This window comes from Rhinatrema bivittatum, chromosome 5 (assembly GCF_901001135.1).
Source record: "Rhinatrema bivittatum chromosome 5, aRhiBiv1.1, whole genome shotgun sequence".
NCBI lineage: Eukaryota > Metazoa > Chordata > Amphibia > Gymnophiona > Rhinatrematidae > Rhinatrema > Rhinatrema bivittatum.
In genome coordinates this window covers 365422271-365440949 of record NC_042619.1, presented here as the reverse complement: position 1 = coordinate 365440949, position 18679 = coordinate 365422271, and the positions used below count along the sequence as shown (strand labels likewise).

Sequence of the window (18679 nt, the reverse complement as noted above, 5' to 3'; positions counted from 1 at the left end):
AGGTCAGGGCTGGCACCTAGCAATGGAATCTGGATCTAGGCCAGGGTCGGGGCAGGCAGAGAGAAGTCAGTATCCTGGTCCAGGCCAAGATCAGGGCAGGCAGCAAGAAAGTGGGGGGAGGGGGGGATAAGTTCCAAGCTGGAGTCAGGGCAGGCAGCAGTCCAGAAGAGTAGTCAGTATCCATAGCAGAGATCAGAACCAGGAATCATGCAGAGACGGATGGACAAGATAAGGCCCACGGGACCAAGACACAGGTAGAGCGACAGGCAAGACAAAGGTAACGACAAGGCAAAGGCACACAGACTAGTAGCAATATACACTGCAACAGGAGAACCTGTTATTGAGGTGCCAGCTGGAAGTGCGACTGGGGTTTAAATCCCCAGCCCATGCTGACATGATGTGTTGGCATCACTGCTGTTTCCTGCCGTGGGGTCCTTATAGTTCAGTACACACTGAGCACACACATCTCGGGGAAGTCAGGGAGGCAAGATGGTGGTGACCATCCCGTGTTGATGAAGGGATTGTGTGGCCGGTCATTGGGCTGTCCCACAGCCAGCCATCATTACATTAACATTCCCTCCATTCAGCATCAGGCCTTTCTTATATTTTTTTTCTCTCTAACTCAGTGAAATTGCATTTTTCAGTCTCACTTTTCTTTGGCTTTCAGCCTAAACCAGCTGCTGTACTTTTAATTTGATTACTCCGGTGCCGTCTTCTGTTATCTCTCACTGCTGTGCTTGTTTTTATGCTTTAATTGCGGTGCTGTCTGCCGCTGCATACACGTTATTCAAACTCCCAACATCGATGTTTTGGCGGTTATGCCCGCCTTCTTCAGGGGATCTCCTATCCTGTAAGACACAACAAACTAACTAATTCTTTCAAAGAAACATTTTAACAACTCTTTTTCTCACACTTATAAAGCCACATAAAAGTACAGCAGTGAGAAATAACAGCAGATGACGCTTGAAATCAGCAAGTACAGGAGTGAGAGTGAATAGCAAAAAGCAAGAGAAGCGTGATTCAAACATGAAGTAATATTCAAACATTAAGGAGAAGTGTTGGATGTGATTTTAAATTTAGGGTAATACGAGTGGGAGGCGAAATAATTTTTAAAGAGAAAAATTTTGGTAAATAAATGGATGGGAAAGAGTAAATGAGGTAATTGTGAGTGCCACATACACGAAACTGGTTGCAGCTCTTTGTGGGCAAGAGCCAGACGACTGTAAGAGCACACAACTTTTCTGATACAATTTCCCATAGTAATAAAAATTTGATTTTGGAATATTTAAGTAATAAGTTCCTCTAATATTGGAGTTGTTCAATTGTAGGTTTACGTTGAGAAGACTTATAAGCCTAGAAAACAACAGTATTTGGGAGTTCATTACAAAAGTAGTTAAAACATGTGTAGACAGGGATTGCAGAAGGACCTCGTAAGACTGGGGAGCTGAGCATCTAAATTGATAGTGAAATGTACTGTGGACAAGTACAGAGTGATGCATTTAGAGAAAAGTAATCCTAACTTTATGTACACAATGCTGTATATCATATTAGGAGTTACCACTCAGGAAAAGGGAATTATAATTTTTCCTTTCAGATAGTGCCAGGTCTGGGTGTTATTCCATGAAATTAACTCATAGCTGATTGAAAAAATACTTTCTAAAATTTGTTTTAAGTCAGTGCAAACTGTGGAATTTGTTGCAGGAAGATGGCCACCCTTAGACATCCACCGTTAGACTCTGCACAAGGGTTAATGATGATAGCAAAATACAGAATTTTCAGGAGCTAACATCTGCTGCTGATATAGGCCATGGTGAACAGGAAACGGACCACTGAAGCTCATTAAAACATTGAGATGGTTGAATATAGTGACTTGGTTCTCTGAAGATAGAGAATAATGTAATGATGTGTATATAAAATAAATCCAGTATGCAAATTAGCAGGTACATAGTGAGAGCCATCCAAGAAGAGAAAAACAGAAAACTGTGAAGTGTCTGTACCAAGCAACTATTTTCTTCTGTGTATGGAAAGTCATAATAACATAGTATTATACATATAATAACAATGATGGCAGAAAAAGACCAAATGGTCCATCCAGTCTTCTCAAGGTAGCAACTGCCATTCCACGCAGGCTACCCCTATGTTTCTATTAAGGGTAGTCACTGCCGCTCCATTCAGTCTCAAGCTTTATGATAACCCATAAAAATTTCAGCTAGCACCATTTTTTCTCCAAAGACAAGCAGGATGGTAGTCTTCACACATGGGTGACATCATCAGATGGAGCCCTGATAAGGAAAATTTATATCAAAGTTAACAGATTTATTTCCTCTGTAGTAACTCCTTTTAATTTGGCTCACTGTTTTTCCAGCTTACCCATTTTCTTCTAGTCTTCCAGTTCTTCCTCCAGGTACATCCTCATTTTGACACAGTCTGTATTAGTGAAATTCAAAACTTGGGTCTTGTGTGACTTCTGTATCCTATGTGATATATCAAACCACACCATCTGATCACTGGTGCTCAGGTGAGCCTCTACCCAAACATTAGAGACATCATCACTAATAGTGAGGACTAGATCAAGTATATCACCCTCCCTTGTGGGTTCCAATACCATTTGTTTGAATAAAGCCCCATGAAGGGCATCCACTATCTCTTCTACTTGTAGATCCTGCAAAATGGATAATTCAGTCCACATCCTGCAGATTAAAATCTCCAACGAGCAACATTTCTCCCTTTTTCCCATCTTTTGGATGTCTTGAATGAGTTCTCTGTCCAGTTCTTCTGTTTGAGTCTGTGACCTGTAGATCACTGTAGTAAAAATGGAAGCATCATCTTCCTTTTTTTAGGTCAGTCCACAATACTTCTTCTCGACCCCATGTCCATTGCAATTCAGTTGCTTAGATATTGTTTTTGACATAGAGAGCTATTCCTCTGCTTTTTCTGTCCCCGCTGTCCCAAGTTATAGCCTGGGATGACTGTGTCCCAATCATGAGAATAATGAACCATGTTTCTGCCTCCACTATTAGGGCCTGCAGGTCCGGGGTTTTGTTGGCCAGGCTACAAGAACTTGTAGTCATAGCTTTCCAGCTCCTCTTCCTCGTAAATATTTATGCTTTTTTGAACTGATTGATTTTGTTACTTTCTCCTAGGACAAGCAGGATGGTAGTCCTCGCACGTGGATGACAACATCAGATGGAGCCCGGCTCAGAAAACTTTTGTCAAAGTTTCTAGAAACTTTGAATGGCACACTTAGCATACCCAGCATGCCACTGTCTACACATGGTCCCCTTTCAGTCTCTTCTTTTCTGTGCAGCTTTTGCCTCACGTTGTGGAGCTCTACTCTCTTCAGAGTGTTTTTCCCAGTTCTTTTTGTGACTTTCCTGCACTGGGTCCCCCTTCTTCCCCATCTGTGCTTCTTTAGGGCAGCATGGTAAGTTTTTCCTTCTTTGTGGTCGATTCCAGAAACTTTCGGTGGCCATAGGTCATCGACCTCTCGCCGACTTTTTCATGGCGTCGGGTTTTCACTGAAGCCCCCAGTCCCACGGACTGTGTCAATTAGGGATCCGGATGAGGTCTGTATCCTCTGCCTGGGGGCATCGCACGACATCCGAGGGTGCCAGCTTTGCGATCAAATAACCCCCAAGGGTAATTGGGCCTTGCTAGACAAGATGGAGAAGCTCTTTGGATCTTGAAAGTCTGATCCTTCAACTCCAGCGTCTGGCACCTCAACACCCAAGGTCCAGGGGAAACCAATGAACATGAATCAATCGATGTCTACTCCCCTACCAGGGCCCTCTCGGGAAAGAGGGGCCAGAGATAATCCCTCATCAGCTTCATCGTGTTCCAGGACATCAAGATTGTTTCTATCCTCTGTGCTGGGGAAAGACTGGGCAGAGCACCATGGGAAACCTCAGAAGCATCTTCACCGGTCACTGTCATTGCACGGTACTGAGCTCAGGTCAGCAACGGTGGCGATCATGATCCTCCTGCAGCGACCTTGCGGAGAGGAGGCATCGACCTCTTTTGAGCCCGGAAGTCCTAGGCATTCCCCACAGATATCGGTGCTGGGAACCAAGCTTTCTCGGGGCTCCAGGAAAGCTCCGATGACTCCTCTTCCTCCTTCTCCTCCATCCGTCCTAAATTCCACAGATTTTCAGGAGGAGCTGGACCACAGAGTGCAACAGGCGGTGCTCCGAGCCCTTCAGAGCATTGAACCGCCAGCTCCACCAGTGCCTCCCCCTCGTGTCAGAGCCTGCCCCTTCGATGTTAGCACTGCAGCTGGAGTGCCTCAATGTCCTCTTGGCCATCTTAACCACATAGCAGCTACCAGCACCTGGGAGTCCCTCATCCCAGCAGCCGCCGGGTCCACCTCCCAGCAGAGTCGTCATCCTTGTGGGTTCTTCGGAGGAAGACTGTTTCGTGACCGAGAGCACAGTCAGGGACATTAATTTTGAGCCCAGTTTTGCCTGGTCCAATCCATGGTTTCTCAGTGCCCTTGATGCCATTGGGGCTGTCTGTGCCCTCTGAGCCACTGGTGCCTTTAACCCCAAAGCTGAGGGGCTTGGGCCGGGGCCCTCTACGAGAGTCCCCAGGGGACTTCAGCGAGGACGACACCCCATATGATCCCTGGGGGGATGGTACCTCAGAGTCGTCTTCAGATGAATCAAGAGACCTTCCCTCAAGACCCATCTCCTCCAGATGAGGCATCTGTCCCCACCGGAGGATCTAACCTTTGCAGGCTTTGTGCGGGCTATGGCAGTCCATTCCTTTCCAGCTTCTAACGGAGGGGGATGCCTGCAACAAGATTCTGGAAGTTCTCCAGTTTGTTGATGCTCCATAGGAGGTAGTGGCTAACCCCATCCATGACATTTTTAAGGAATTACTCCTTAGGATTTGGGAATACCCCATCTCGGTGCCTCCAGTGAACTGGAAGGCGGATGTGGTCTACAGATTCCACGCCAGTCAGTGATGGTGGAGTCCGCCCTCGAGAAAGCCAAGCTTTACTCTCCTTGGAGACTTATAGCAATATTTACAAATTTCATAGATTTAGGTAATAGAGCCCCTGACAACACCTCATTGAAAATGTTGGTTAATTTGGGAGATATAAAGAGAGCATAATATTTATAAAAGGAAATACTGAGACTCTTTTTACATGGGCTTTTCCCTAGATAGTGATTTAATTGCATATTCTACTTCTTACTTCTACGCTGTATTGCCTTCACTCAGTGACCCCAATGGCACTCCTGTCAAAAAGCCCTCAATGTTCCCTGTTTGGAAGGTTGTATTTCAGCCATAAAGATCTTTATAGAAGGCTGCAAAGGAGTAACTTATATCTTGACTCTTGAAATGTTCCAGCAGCATCAGTCTTGAGGAATTTTACAAAGTGGCTTAATTTCTTTTTTTTTTTTTTTTTCAACCTATGCACTAACAATTTATCAGCTTTAATTTCTCCTGTTCTCAGCAATTGTAAACCATGTTTTTCTCCCGATGAGGCCTTAACTGCTCCCTGGTTTGGATGAGTTTACCTCATATTCTTTTGGAAGATAGTTCTTTATTAAAATGTTTCTAAATCTCTAAGGCACCCTCTCTCAAACTCACTTCCTCCTCTAATTCAATGAACTCTGAAGATATATATATATATTTGCCTTTAGTAACTGCTTTCATGGTATCCTAGATAATGGGTTTTGCCATACCCGGAATATCATTAATATAAAAAGAAATTCTAGTAAATCCCCCTGAATAGTATCCACTACTCATGGGTCACTGAGTAAAGGTGAATCTAAGAACTATTTCCTGTGACCACATGAAATGAAGCCCAAATGACAAATAGTTCATTCCATGATCTAACCAAATTTTATCCCTTATTTCAGCTCATTTAGTACTAATAATCCAACTGTCTCCCCCCCCCCCCCCCCCCCCCCCCCAAAAAAAAGGCATATCATTACAGGAGTAGGAATTATATAATTGAGACTATTTGGGACTTCAGGGTAATGCAGGAGTCTTTGATGAAAAATTCTATAGTCAAGGCACAGTGACCCTTTTAAGGCCTTTCTATTAAAGGAAAAAATACCTACTATCATATTTCCTCCCAGGTCTGGAATGAAGTCAATAGATGCGTTATTGTTCACTCCAATTGCATGATTGTTCATATTTTTAAGAACAGTTTTTCCTGGGCTCCCTATGGCTCAAAATTTGTGATTCCATGATGGAATTTACACACATAGCCAGGCCAACATAAATCAGTTGTTTTCAGTATGTGAACATTTCTTTACGTTTTCTGCACTATGCCACTCCACTATTAAAGTCCTTATCTGCCATCATATTCTGTTTCTACATTTAAGAATTTTTTTTGTTTGAGCCTGTTGTCATTTTTATACTGTAGTTTTTGAAAATTTGCATCTTACCTTTTAACATGCAGATTGTTTAGTGCTATAGTGGAAATCTCATATAGCAGGGGTGGTCAATTCCAGTCCTCAAGAGCCACAAATAGGTCTGGTTTTCAGGATATCCACAATGAATATGTATAAGGTACATTTGCATAAATGGAGGCAGTGCATGCAAAATATCTCATGCATTTTTATTGAGGGTGACCTGAAAACCAGACCTATTCTCCATAGATGTGCATGCACTACCTTTATTGTTTAGAAATATACCATATACATTTTTATTCTGGATACCCTGAAAACCAGACCTGTTTATGGCTCTTCAGGCCCAGCATTGGCCATCCCTGTTATGTAACTTTATCAGTGACACACAAATCAGACATAAGTGAATAATGGAGTAACAAATGTGTAGGTAAATAACCACATCAATTTATGCCCAACTAGCCATCAATATCAGGCTGTATATGATATATACAGTGGTACAAGCCCAAAAATAGTCAGGTTGAACAGTTTGGTCTTACATATATGCATGGTATTGTGTACTTTTTGATATTGGGCTCCTAGTTCAGAAGTGAAATTCTTTTTATTAACTTGTTTTCAAATAATTATTCACTGAGGTCATCATTGTATTAATGTACTATGTTTCTTTGGGTAATAATTTTTCAGTCCAGGTTTCAGTATTTTGGATGATATATGGAGGTCATGTGTTTTTAGTTTGGGATAAGGGTTTGAGCAAGATGTGGAAGTCAGAAATCTGTAATTGTATTTTATCCCAAGACAAGCAGGATGCTAGTCCTCACATATGGGTGACGTCACTGGACGGAGCCCTATCACGGAAATCTTTGTCAAAGTTTCTAGAAACTTTTGACTGGCACACTGAGCCCACTGAGCATGCCCAGCATGCCATGATTCCTCGAGCCACAGGGGTCTCCCTTCAGTCTTCGTTTTTCCCTGTTGCAGTTAGCATCACGGTGAAGGAGCCCAGTGTGGAAATTCACACATTTGAGAGAAAAAAAGTTTTAAATATCTGTTCATCCCCAACATAGGGGTCTCCCTACTACCACCGGCCAGTGAGTAAAAGTTTTTTCCCGCTTTGATCCGGGTTCAAATAATTTTTTGGTCAGAAGGCCGTTGCAGGCTGTCCGGCCTTCATCATGACCACGGGCTTCAAAAAATGCCCGAATTGCCCTCGTACAATGTTGATCACCAACCCGCACGTCGAGTGTGTTCTGTGCCTGGGAGAATCGCATGATGTTTCTTCCTGCCCTCAGTGTGCTGAAATGACCGCCAAGGGCAGGAGGGCCCGACAAGAGAAGATGGAACATCTCTTCCATATATAGCTTATACCATCAACGTCGACTTCGACTCAATCATCTCTGCTGGAGCATCTAAAAGATTAGTCATTCACAAACGTCGCACGGACTGCTCTGGAGACCGACTATCACAGACTCTATCCGCGGCATCAGTGAAATCGACATCCGGACTTGAGAGCCACGGAGCATAAACAAAAGCATCATCATAGGCATCGACATACTTCGCCAGAGGCCTTACTATTGCTGAGAGAGCCATCACCGAAGAAGTCTTGCCTTCAAGAGCCATCGAGGCCTACTACTCCGAGGCATTCTCCCACCTGCAAAGGTGCCGGGCATCGAGCCACCACAGGGACCTGTGGAAGTGCCGATGACACCTTCTCTGCCACCACCTATAGCTGCTCTGACCTCACCAAGTTTAAGGGAGGAACTGGACGGATTTATCCGCCAAGCAGTGAGAGAAGCTCTCCGGGATCTTCGTCCATCGACACCACTGGTGCCGGTGCCTCCTCCGATGCCAGTGCCGGCACCGGACTTTTCAGTATTCCAGCCACTGATGTCTAAGCTCGATGCCCTAATCGGAGCTCTTCCAGTGCAGCCTATCACTCCGATTCCAGTTGGTGGCGATGATGCCTCGGGGGCTTCTCTGCCTTCTGAACCCCAACTGGGGTCCTCCGGACTTTTTCGGCCAAGAATCCCGGTCTCTCCGTCGATACCATTCTTTTCCCTATCAATGCCTCCACAAAAGCCACCGATGCCTCCTCATGTTTCTCCTCCAGGGCGCCCCACCATCGGACTCTTGGGAAGTCAGAGACACTGACACATCTTCAGAGGACATCCTGTCTGAGCCGTCCCCACTGGAAGAAAGAAAAAAGTCTCCCCCAGAGGACTTATCTTTTACCAATTTTGTAAAGGAGATGGCTGACACTATTCCCTTTCAACGTGTCAGAAGAAGATACCAGACAAAAGACCTTAGAGGTTCTACAATTTGTGGACCCTCCTAAGTAGGTACTAGCAATTCCAGTACATGAAGTCCTAGTAGACATGCAACACAGGCTGTGGGAACACCCATGCTCAATACTACCGGTTAATAAAAGGATGGATACCACCTATCTGGTGCAGCACATCCCTGGTTATCAGAGGGCCCAACTTCCACACCAATCTGTGGTGGTAGAATCCGCCCAGAAAAAATAAAAAAGAATATGCCCTCATTCATCAACGCCGCCTGGCAAAGAACAAATGTTCTTTATACACTCTAGGTAGAAAAGTCTTTCAAGGCTCAATGCTTGTTTCCAAAATAGCATCATATCAACTTTATATGATGCAGTATCAGCGAAACCTCTGGAAACAGATGCAAGAACTATCTGAGACTTTGCCTCAACAGTATCAGGACTCAGTAAATGACATCATTCACAAAGGTTTGGAAGCAGGCAAGCACGAGGTCTGTGCTGCTTATGACAGTTTTGAGACCTCTTCACAGGTAGCGGCAATTGGTATCAGTACACGTCATTGGGCCTGGCTCAAAGCTTCTGACCTTAGGCCTGAAGTTCAAGAGAAGCTGGTAGATCTACCTTGTGTGGGTGATAACCTGTTTGGAACAAGGGTTCAAGACGCAGTAGCCCAGCTGAAAGAACACTCTGAAACTCTGCATCAACTGTCTGCTATCCCATAAGATATTTCATCTGTCACGCGTCGCACAGCTCGAAAAGACACCAGGAAGCCCTACTATAGACCACATAGGTACTATCCACCAGCACCCCGTGGTAGAGCGTCCAGACCAGTGCAAAGAACCCAGCCTAGACAACTGAGAGCTTCTAGGCCTCATCCTCAAACAGGCTCAGCATCAGGCTTTTGAAACCCAGCCAGAGGACAGCAGCCACTCCACCAACCCGAGCCCAGAGTTACCAGTGGGAGGTAGGGTCTCTCTTTCAGCCCCATTGGTCAAACATCACAACAGATCAATGGGTTCTATCAATTATAACACAGTTACCATCTGAATTTTCTCACTGTACCAAAAGATTCCCCACCAAAGACTCTTTGGTGGGGAATCCTGGTATACACCTGGATACACCAGGATCATACCACTCTTCTGCAAGCGGAATTATCCACCCTTCTGAGAGCAAGGGCTGTGGAACCAGTTCCCCGACCTCAGCAGGGCAGAGGATTCTACTCTCGCTATTTTTTCATTCCAAAGAAAACAGGAGGCCTACATCCTATCCTAGACCTCCAAAATCTCAACAAATTTCTATGGAAAGAGAAGTTCAGAATGGTCTCCTTAGGCACCATGCTTCCCTTTCTTCAAACAGGAGACTGGTTCTGTTCTCTGGATCTGCAAGACGCTTACCCTCACATTCCAATATTCCCTCCTCATCGCAAGTTTCTGCATGTCCTGGTGGGTCATCAGCATTTCCAATACCGGGTTCTGCTATTCGGACTTGCCTCGGCACCCCAAGTATTTACAAAGTGCCTAGCGGTAGCAGCAGCTCATTTGCATAAGGAAGGTGTACACGTTTTTCCTTTCCTGAACGACTGGCTAATTAGAAGCCAGTCAAACTAAGGAGCTCTCACCTCTCTCAGGCTCATAATCAACCTGCTCCACTTGTTGGGATTTCTCATCAACTATGAAAAATCCCACCTCTTCCCATCTCGCCTACTGCAATTCATTGGAGCAGAGTTGAAAACCATAATATCAAGTGCCTTCCTCCCGTAAGATCGGGCGGAGACACTCTCCTCATTAGCAAACTCTCTGTGCTTAAAGAAGCAGGCGACAGCACAGCAGTTTCTAACTCTGCTCGGCCACATGGCCTCCACAGTTCATGTCACTCCTATGGCCAGATTAGCCATGAGAATAACCCAATGGACATTAAGATCACAGTGGATACAAGCCATTCAACCGCTGTCGTCTCCAGTTCAAATAACCCATCAACTACGTTCATCTCTCCTCTGGTGGGTGACCAAGAACAACTTGTGCAAAGGCCTACCCTTCCAACACCCAGTTCCGCAAGTGACTTTAACTACAGATGCATCCACCTTAGGTTGGGGAGCTCACACAGATAATCTCCAAACTCAAGGTACTTGGACAAAACTTGAAGCAACATTTCAAATCAATTTCCTGGAGCTTCGAGCTATACGTTATGCTCTACGTGCATTCAAGGACTGCCTTTCACACAAAACTGTTCTGATACAAACGGACAACACAGTTGCCATGTGGTACCTAAACAAACAGGGAGGTGTGGGCTCATATCTCCTTTGTCAAGAAACCGCACAGATTTGGGACTGGGCCCTGACACATTCCATGTTTCTCCGGGCCACTTATCTGGCAGGAATTCACAACATAGTAGCAGACCGTCTCAGTCATCAATTCCAACCTCACGAGTGGTCCCTGGATCCCTTAGTAGCGACCAGGATATTTCAACATTGGGGTCAACCAACGATGAACCTCTTTGCATCCGAACTGAATCACAAAGTGGACAGATTCTGCTCTCTGCACAAACAGACAAACCAGTTAGCCAAGGATGCCTTTGCTCGCCCCTGGAATTCAGGTCTTCTATACGCGTATGCCCCGATACCGCTAATAATTAAGACTCTAGTGAAGCTACAGTAGGACAAGGGGTCCATGATACTCATAGCCCCGTATTGGCCTCGACAAATGTGATTCCCCATGCTTCTTGATCTCTCGATCAAGAACCTGATTCGACTGGGTACAGCTCCTACTCTCATAACTCAGGATCAGGGCAGGTTGCGCCATCCCAACCTTCAATCCCTATCTCTAACAGCCTGGATGTTGAAAGCTTGATCCTGCAACCACTCAATCTTTCAACTAATGTCTCTCAAGTGCTTGTAGCTTCACGTAAACCTTCCACACGAAAAAACTATAGTTCGAAATGGAAAAGATTCACCACGTGGTGTGTGCAGAAAAGTATTGACCCTTTTTCCTGCCCCATAACATCTTTGTTGGACTATCTCTGGCACCTTTCAGACTGTGGTCTCCAGACCTAGTCAGTAAGGGTACACCTAAGTGCTATCTCAGCTTACCATCATACAATAGGGGATGCACCGATATCAGTACAACCCCTTGTTAGTAGGTTTATTAGAGGTTTAATTAATCTTAAACCCCCTATACAGCCACCAGTCACAGAATGGGACCATAATGTGATACTAACAAGACTCATGCATTCTCCTTTTGAACCCATGAATTCCTGCGATATTAAATGTCTTACATGGAAGTCTATATTCCTAATAGCCTTTATATCTGCTAGAAGGGTTAGTGAGTTACAAGCACTTGTCATATACTCACCCTATACAAAATTCCTACATGATCGAGTGGTATTCCGTATATACCCAAAATTCCTTCCCAAGGTAGTTATGGAATTCCATTTGAATCAATCCATAGTCTTGTCCACATTCTTCCCAAGATCTCACTCTCACCAAGGTGAGAGGGTTTTGCACATCTTGGACTGTAAACATGCACTTGCATATTACCTAGATCGCACTGCAGTCCATAGGAAATCCCCTCAACTCTTTGTTTTTATCCAAACAAACCGGGTAAAGCAGTGGGCAAGCAAAGTCTCTCCAATTGGCTTGCAGATTGTATAGAGTTCTGCTATGAAAAAGCAGGCCTTCCTCTCCAAAGGCGAGTAAAGGTGCACTCAGAGCAATGTCAACCTCAGTAGCACACTATCGTTCAGTGCCAATAGCTGACATATGTAAAGCTGCAAAGTGGAGTTCTCTTCACACCTTTGCAGCTCATTACTGTTTGGACAAAGGACGACAAGATTCAGCCTATGGACAATCTGTCTTAAAGAACTTATTTCCAGCATAATCCCAACTCCTTCTACATCCAACCTGCTGTGATTTTAGGCTGCCTCAATTTTTCCAACAGTACTCCAGTTGTGCCTGTTGCACAAGTTGTTGCTGTTGGTCCATTACAAAATGACTCAACCTGTAGCTTGCTAATCACCCATATGCGAGGACTAGCATCCTGCTTGTCCTGGGATAAAGCAAAATTGCTTACCTTGTAATAGGTGTTATCCCAGGACAGCAGGATGTAGTCCTCATGAAACCCACCCGCCACCCCACGGAGTTGGGTCCGATAGATTTTATTTTATTTTTGCTAACACCTATTGCTATACACGAGACTGAAGGGGAGACCCCTGTGGCTTGAGGGATCATGGCATGCTGGGCATGCTCAGTGGGCTCAGTGTGCCAATCAAAAGTTTCTAGAAACTTTGACAGAAGGTTTTCCATGATAGGGCTCCGTCCTGTGACGTCACCCATATGTGAGGACTACATCCTGCTGTCCTGGGATAACACCTATTACAAGGCAAGCAATTTTGCTATATATGTTTGATGTTTTTACAAATGTTTTGCACAATATTTGTTTACTCACTGATGGTGAACGGAAAAAATACATACTTTTGCATGTCAACATTTTATAGCTTAGTAGTACCAAATTACTGGATGGCAAATTAGTTTAAGCATGTATTTTCATCTGTTATAAATGTCTTTCAATCTTTTATAGTACTTTGTCCTGCCCCCAAAAGCTGAGGAGCGCTACATAGACTTTGGCATACTAAGTGCAACAGAAGCCAGCAGCATTCTAATTGCAGTTGTTAATAGTAATCCCATTGAGGTAAAGAACAATTCATGTACAGGTATCTTATTTTATAAACTAAAAATATTGGTGCTTAATAATTTGTTGTTGTGATTTGCTATTTGCTTTCAGCTGGCAGTAAAAAGCTGGCATATTTTAGGAGATGGTCTGGCTATAGAGCTCCTTACTACCGAGAAGGGCAACAGAACCACAATAATTGCAAGCCTTCCAGAGATAGAAAACTCTACTGCGTCAGATCAAACTTCAGTGAGTATATATATTCTGTGTTCCCAAATGAAAAATTAGTGGATAAGATAGTAAATGTGAATTATTAAAATGACTTCAACTAGTGAGGCAGCTGAACCAGTTGCTTGGTTTGTATTGGGCAACCTCTTATTTATATATTTTAATCTTTCTCTTAGCTGCCCCTTCAGTTGTGAATTTTCAGCAGGTTTGTGTTGTCAGATCATGCACCTAATTAATGTTTCATATTTTGGTCACACCATAATGAATGATTTTAAAATACACCGTATGCAGAGTTAAGAATCTTGCTTGTTCACATATGACTAAGCTCTTAGTAAAATCTAGAGCCATTTAAAATGATACAGAATAAGTCTTAATGTTCCCTTTTTGCTCGCCATTCATCCTTTGACATGGATTCAAGAGATCTTGTCACCAGTGTACAATATTCTAGATTTTATGCTTGTATATCCTGATATGCAATATCTACAGGGGAAAAAACTAGGTGTTATAGAGCCTGAAGTTGATTCTACATTTAATTTTGAAGTGAATGGTTTCCCCTCTTCAATCTCAGATTGCTATCCCCATATCATCATACTCTGTATTCAAAGAAATGTTATATGTAGTACTACAGCTTTTCAACCTAGGCATAATTCTGATTTCTTGCTAAAAGCCTTTTTTGCCTTTAAAAAACAATTAACTACAAAGTTTAAAACAGCAGGAAAAATTTGAGGGAAGCTTAAGCATTAGGCAAAGTAAGTGATCGCCTAGAACAGTGGTTCCCATACCTGTCCTGCCTCCATTACATGCAAATTTCATCCTGCTTCTTCTGGCTGATTTTGCTGAGGTTGCTGAGGATGCCCATAGCTAAGCGCCCCTTGCTGTGGGTGGCTAAACTGTGCATCCAAGAAGAAATTTTTTTTTTTATTAAATCAAGCCAATGTACATTTATTTTTCAACTCGCAAACAGTAAATTCAAGGATCACAATGATACTAAGTAGGAAGGACACAGAGGAACTGTAATTATTTTTATTTCTCAAGAGCTCTTGACTCGCAGATTGACTTTACGCCACGTCCGGAGTTGGAGTTAAATTTTCCATTTATTTATTTAACATTTTTATATACCGGGATTCATGTAAAAAATTACATATCATCTCGGTTTACATTATAACGGTAACAAGCATGTAAGAATGCGCTTACATTGAACAGGGCATAGAACTTGGATCAAATAAAAGGGGGACAACTAAAAGTTATATTAACAAGGAATAAATAAGACATTGTTTTTTTAGCTGAAGATCTAGGTACATACTGATGTAAGGTCCGGGTACACTGAGTAAAGTTGGATTGTTAAAAAGTGTGTGTTGGGCGCCCAGCAATTTTCTGCATCAGGGGTTAATAGCTAAAATAGCCTCATGTACATGGAATTTCTTGATAGATGCTATCAGCTATGCATTTGGGTACATGTTTTGGACGCGTTAACTTATTGCGTCGGGTGCTAGTCTTAAGCGTCAAACACGTGTCCAACCGCATGTAAACCTGTGAGCTAGGCTGGAAGCACTTTATTACATTGGCCCCCTTTGTCGTCATATCTTTTGTTTGCACAGATAAACTGCCAAACCAAGTTCAGCTTTTCACCATTGTTTTATTTTTGTGTGTTAGGTTTATTTTGTGGTTTCACTCACTTTGTCTACACCTCTGACAGGATCTGAGTTGTTAGCTTGTGGTACAGAGAGCATGAGAAGAAAGGGTCAAGATAAAGCAGACATAACTTAGAAGGACTTTCCTGCTCCTGAATGGACTAGATTGTCTTTTTCTGCCATCATCTGCTGTGCCACAATCAGTATCATGTTCTCCTTTTTCATGTAAAATATATCTGTAATTATAAATGCAGAATGTTTATTCATACTCATGTACAATATTATATTAACTTTCAAAAGTTAGTTGTGGGAGATATATATGTGTGTACGTATGTGCTCAAGGCTGAAGGTTCACTAAGAGTGCCCAATTCCCTTGTACCTGCCCTGGGAGGGATTATTACAAAGGATTTGTGAAGTGCATGTTCTTGCAGCCTTCATCAGTTTAAGTGCAAATGCTTTGCTGCAGTGCTTGAATATGAGATGGGATAAAGTATTTGGGTGATTTTATTTCTAGTTTTGGCTTCTTTTTAGGTGTGCATTTCAAACTTCTGGGGGAATTCTGGGCAAAAGTGACACAGTGAGGGCAAAAGTAGCGCCGGCGCCATTTTGAATATTGGCAATACGGCGCAAGTGCAGGAGATCGCTCCCGGACCCCTGCTGGACTTTTGTCAAGTCTTGTGGGGGTCAGGAGGCCCCCCCCAAGCTGGCCAAAAGTCCCTGGGGGTCCAGCGGGGGTCCGGGAGCGATCTCCTGCCCTCGTGACGTCGGGTGACAGGAACCAAAATGGCGCCGGCGCTACCTTTGCCCTGTCATATGTAAGGGCAAAGGGCCACCGGCGCCATTTCTATTAACGCAAGCCGTGGCCCGAGAGCGGGAGATCGTGCCGGGACCCCCCCCACTGGACCCCAGGTAATTTAAAACATTTTGGGGGGGTTCGGGAGGGTGGGGGATTTGTTTTAAAGGGTCCGGGTGGATTTTAGGGTGTTGTTTTGGTGTGCCGGTTTCCCGCCCTCCCTGATTTACGATTTTTGACGATAAATCGGGGGAATTGTTATTGTATCGCGGCTCTAACGATTTTTGTCGATTTAAAAGATATCTGATTGTTTTAAATTGTCAAAAAACGATTCACATCTTAGTATATACACTAAATATACATAAGTAATTTAAAATGTAATACAGAAAAAGTTATTTAAAGATGCAGAATTTTTTAAAAATATTTTGAGCAGAATTTCCCTAGTTCTCTGTAAGTGTCCCTTCACCCTGTCTCCCTACTCCCTTGGCCAGTCTCCTTTCATTTTGCCCTCTCAGGCCCCAACTCTCTAACCTTCACTATCTCTCCACTCCCCACTAGGCTCAACCCCTTCCACTTAATCTCCACTCCCAGAGTTTTGACCCCTCTCAGTATAGCCCCTCACATAGGCAGGGCTTCTCCTCATCTTCTCACACACACCCACACACCCCTACCTCTCTCTTGTGGACATACAGGCTTCCTCTCTCTTTCATGCGCACACATATCCATTTATAGAGACTTCCTCCTTCACAAACAAGCACTCATTCCCTCACATACACACAATCCTTTTTTTCTCACACACCAGCTCCCACTCTCTCACACATACACTCCACAATCTCTTCACATAGGCTCCCTCTCTGGCGCACGTACCAATGCACCTTCACATATGCTTTCTCTCACTCACACCTCTACACACAAACTCTCACCGTGAGCAGGATGGGCTGCTCATGGCCAATCAGGCCTGCACCTTCTTTGCTGCGAGTGAGATGGGCTCCGCTCGTGGCTGCGGGGGCCTGCTCCAAATTCTGCACAGCAGGGGGAATTTTGTGCAATTTCTGCACTCCACAATAGCACAGAATTCCCCCAGGAGTAATTTCATAATGAATATGCTTATTGGTTTTAGTTGGTTTTCTGCCCACCTGCCTGTAGTCACTTTTATGCTGTTCTATTCTGTGCATCAAAACAGATTTGCACTAATTTTCATTACATAAATTAGTGACTAAGAAAATAAAATGAGGCAATTCATGTTCAAAAAATGCATATAAAATAATTTACTTGTTTATATTTTACATATATAGAATAGTGCTTAAACAAGTTATTCCTGAGGGAATTCTGCGCAACTGCACAGCGCAGAATGTGCACAGAATTCTCCGTCTGCACAGAATTTAAATGATTTGTGCAGAATTTGGAATAGAGGCCCAGTGGCCTGCAAGCAGAGCCCATCACATCGCGGTGAAGATTGAAGAGGCCCATAGGTCGCAAGTGGCTGAGAAACTGAGAGGCCCAGCAGCCATGAGTGGAGCCCATCTCGCTTGCAGTGAGAGCGGCCTTGCGAGCACAGCCCATCCCATTCGCATTGAAAATGAAGGGAGGCCTTGCAGGCCGTGAGCACAGCCCATCCCGCTCACAGCAAAAACGATGGGAAGCCCTGTGGGCCGTGAGTGTAGCCCATCCCGCTCATGCCGAAGATCAGAGAGGGCTTGGCAGGTTGAGAGCTGAGCCCTTCCCACTTATTACAGAGGATCTGAGGCCCATCAGTTGTGAGCCAAGCCCATCCCGCTCACGGCCGAAGACACACAAGAGAGGCCCAGGATAGCTGCAGGCCAAGCCCATCCTTCCTACAGCTATGAGACAGTCTGTGACCCTATTGTGGGAGAGGAAGGGTGAATGTGTGTGAGAGCTTCTAAGAGGTAGTGTGTATGTGAGTAAGAGATTGAGAGCCTGTGTGCATGATTGAGGATATGTATGTGAGAGAAGATTGTGTGTAAGAGTGGAACGTTGGTATTTGTGTGAGAGAAGGAGCCTGTGTGAAGGGGTATGTGAGAGGTATCCTGTGTGAGGGTCTGTGTGAGAGAGACAGAGCCTGTGTGAGGAGGGGGGTGTGTGTGAGAGTGAGGGAGCCTGGAGGTTGTGTATGGGTACGAAAGAGAAGGGGAGCCTGTGTGAGAGTCTGTGTGTGTGCAAGAGACAAAAGGGAACCTGTGTTGGGGGGAGGGGTATGAGAGGTGGACAGAAGGAGCCTCTGTGAGGGACTATATGAGAGAGCTTTAAACTCGGAGTAGAAAGGGGTTGAGTCTGGAAGAAAAGAGCCTGAGAGGGCAGACTGAAAGAGGTCTGGCCACAGGAATAGGGAGGAGAGGGTGGAAGGAACACTTCTACAATGTACTTTTAGGGGAATTCTGCTCAAAATAATTAAAACTCTGCATCTTTTTAGTAATAACTTTTCTGTATTACATTTTACATTAATTGCTCAAACTGATGTATATTGTTTTGACCAGTAAAAAGTATACAGAATTTTGCAGAATTTAAATGTTTGTGTGCAGAATTCTCCTAGGAGTAACAAGTGCTTTTAGTCCTCACCTCAACTTCCGATTTTTTTTTTACAACCTGCTGATGTCACAGTGTTAGGGCTTTGCTCTCACAAATTATTTTATGATAAATGAAAACACTATGAAATGTGCCTACTTTGTGTAACAGTTGAAGTGTACACTTTTCAGCATCTTTTTAATTTA

The 18679-nt window shown here is 44.0% G+C and overlaps 1 protein-coding gene across 1 annotated transcript in view; it reads left to right on the top strand.

Annotated features, from left to right (window-relative positions):
- The window catches only part of TMEM131 (transmembrane protein 131), a 334866-nt gene that overhangs the window by 107228 nt on the left and 208959 nt on the right, over nt 1-18679 (top strand). Inside the window, exons 13-14 of the mRNA XM_029603311.1 lie at nt 13209-13319; nt 13413-13547. Coding sequence (XP_029459171.1) covers nt 13209-13319; nt 13413-13547 — 246 coding nt within the window. The remainder of the gene's footprint in view (nt 1-13208; nt 13320-13412; nt 13548-18679) is intronic.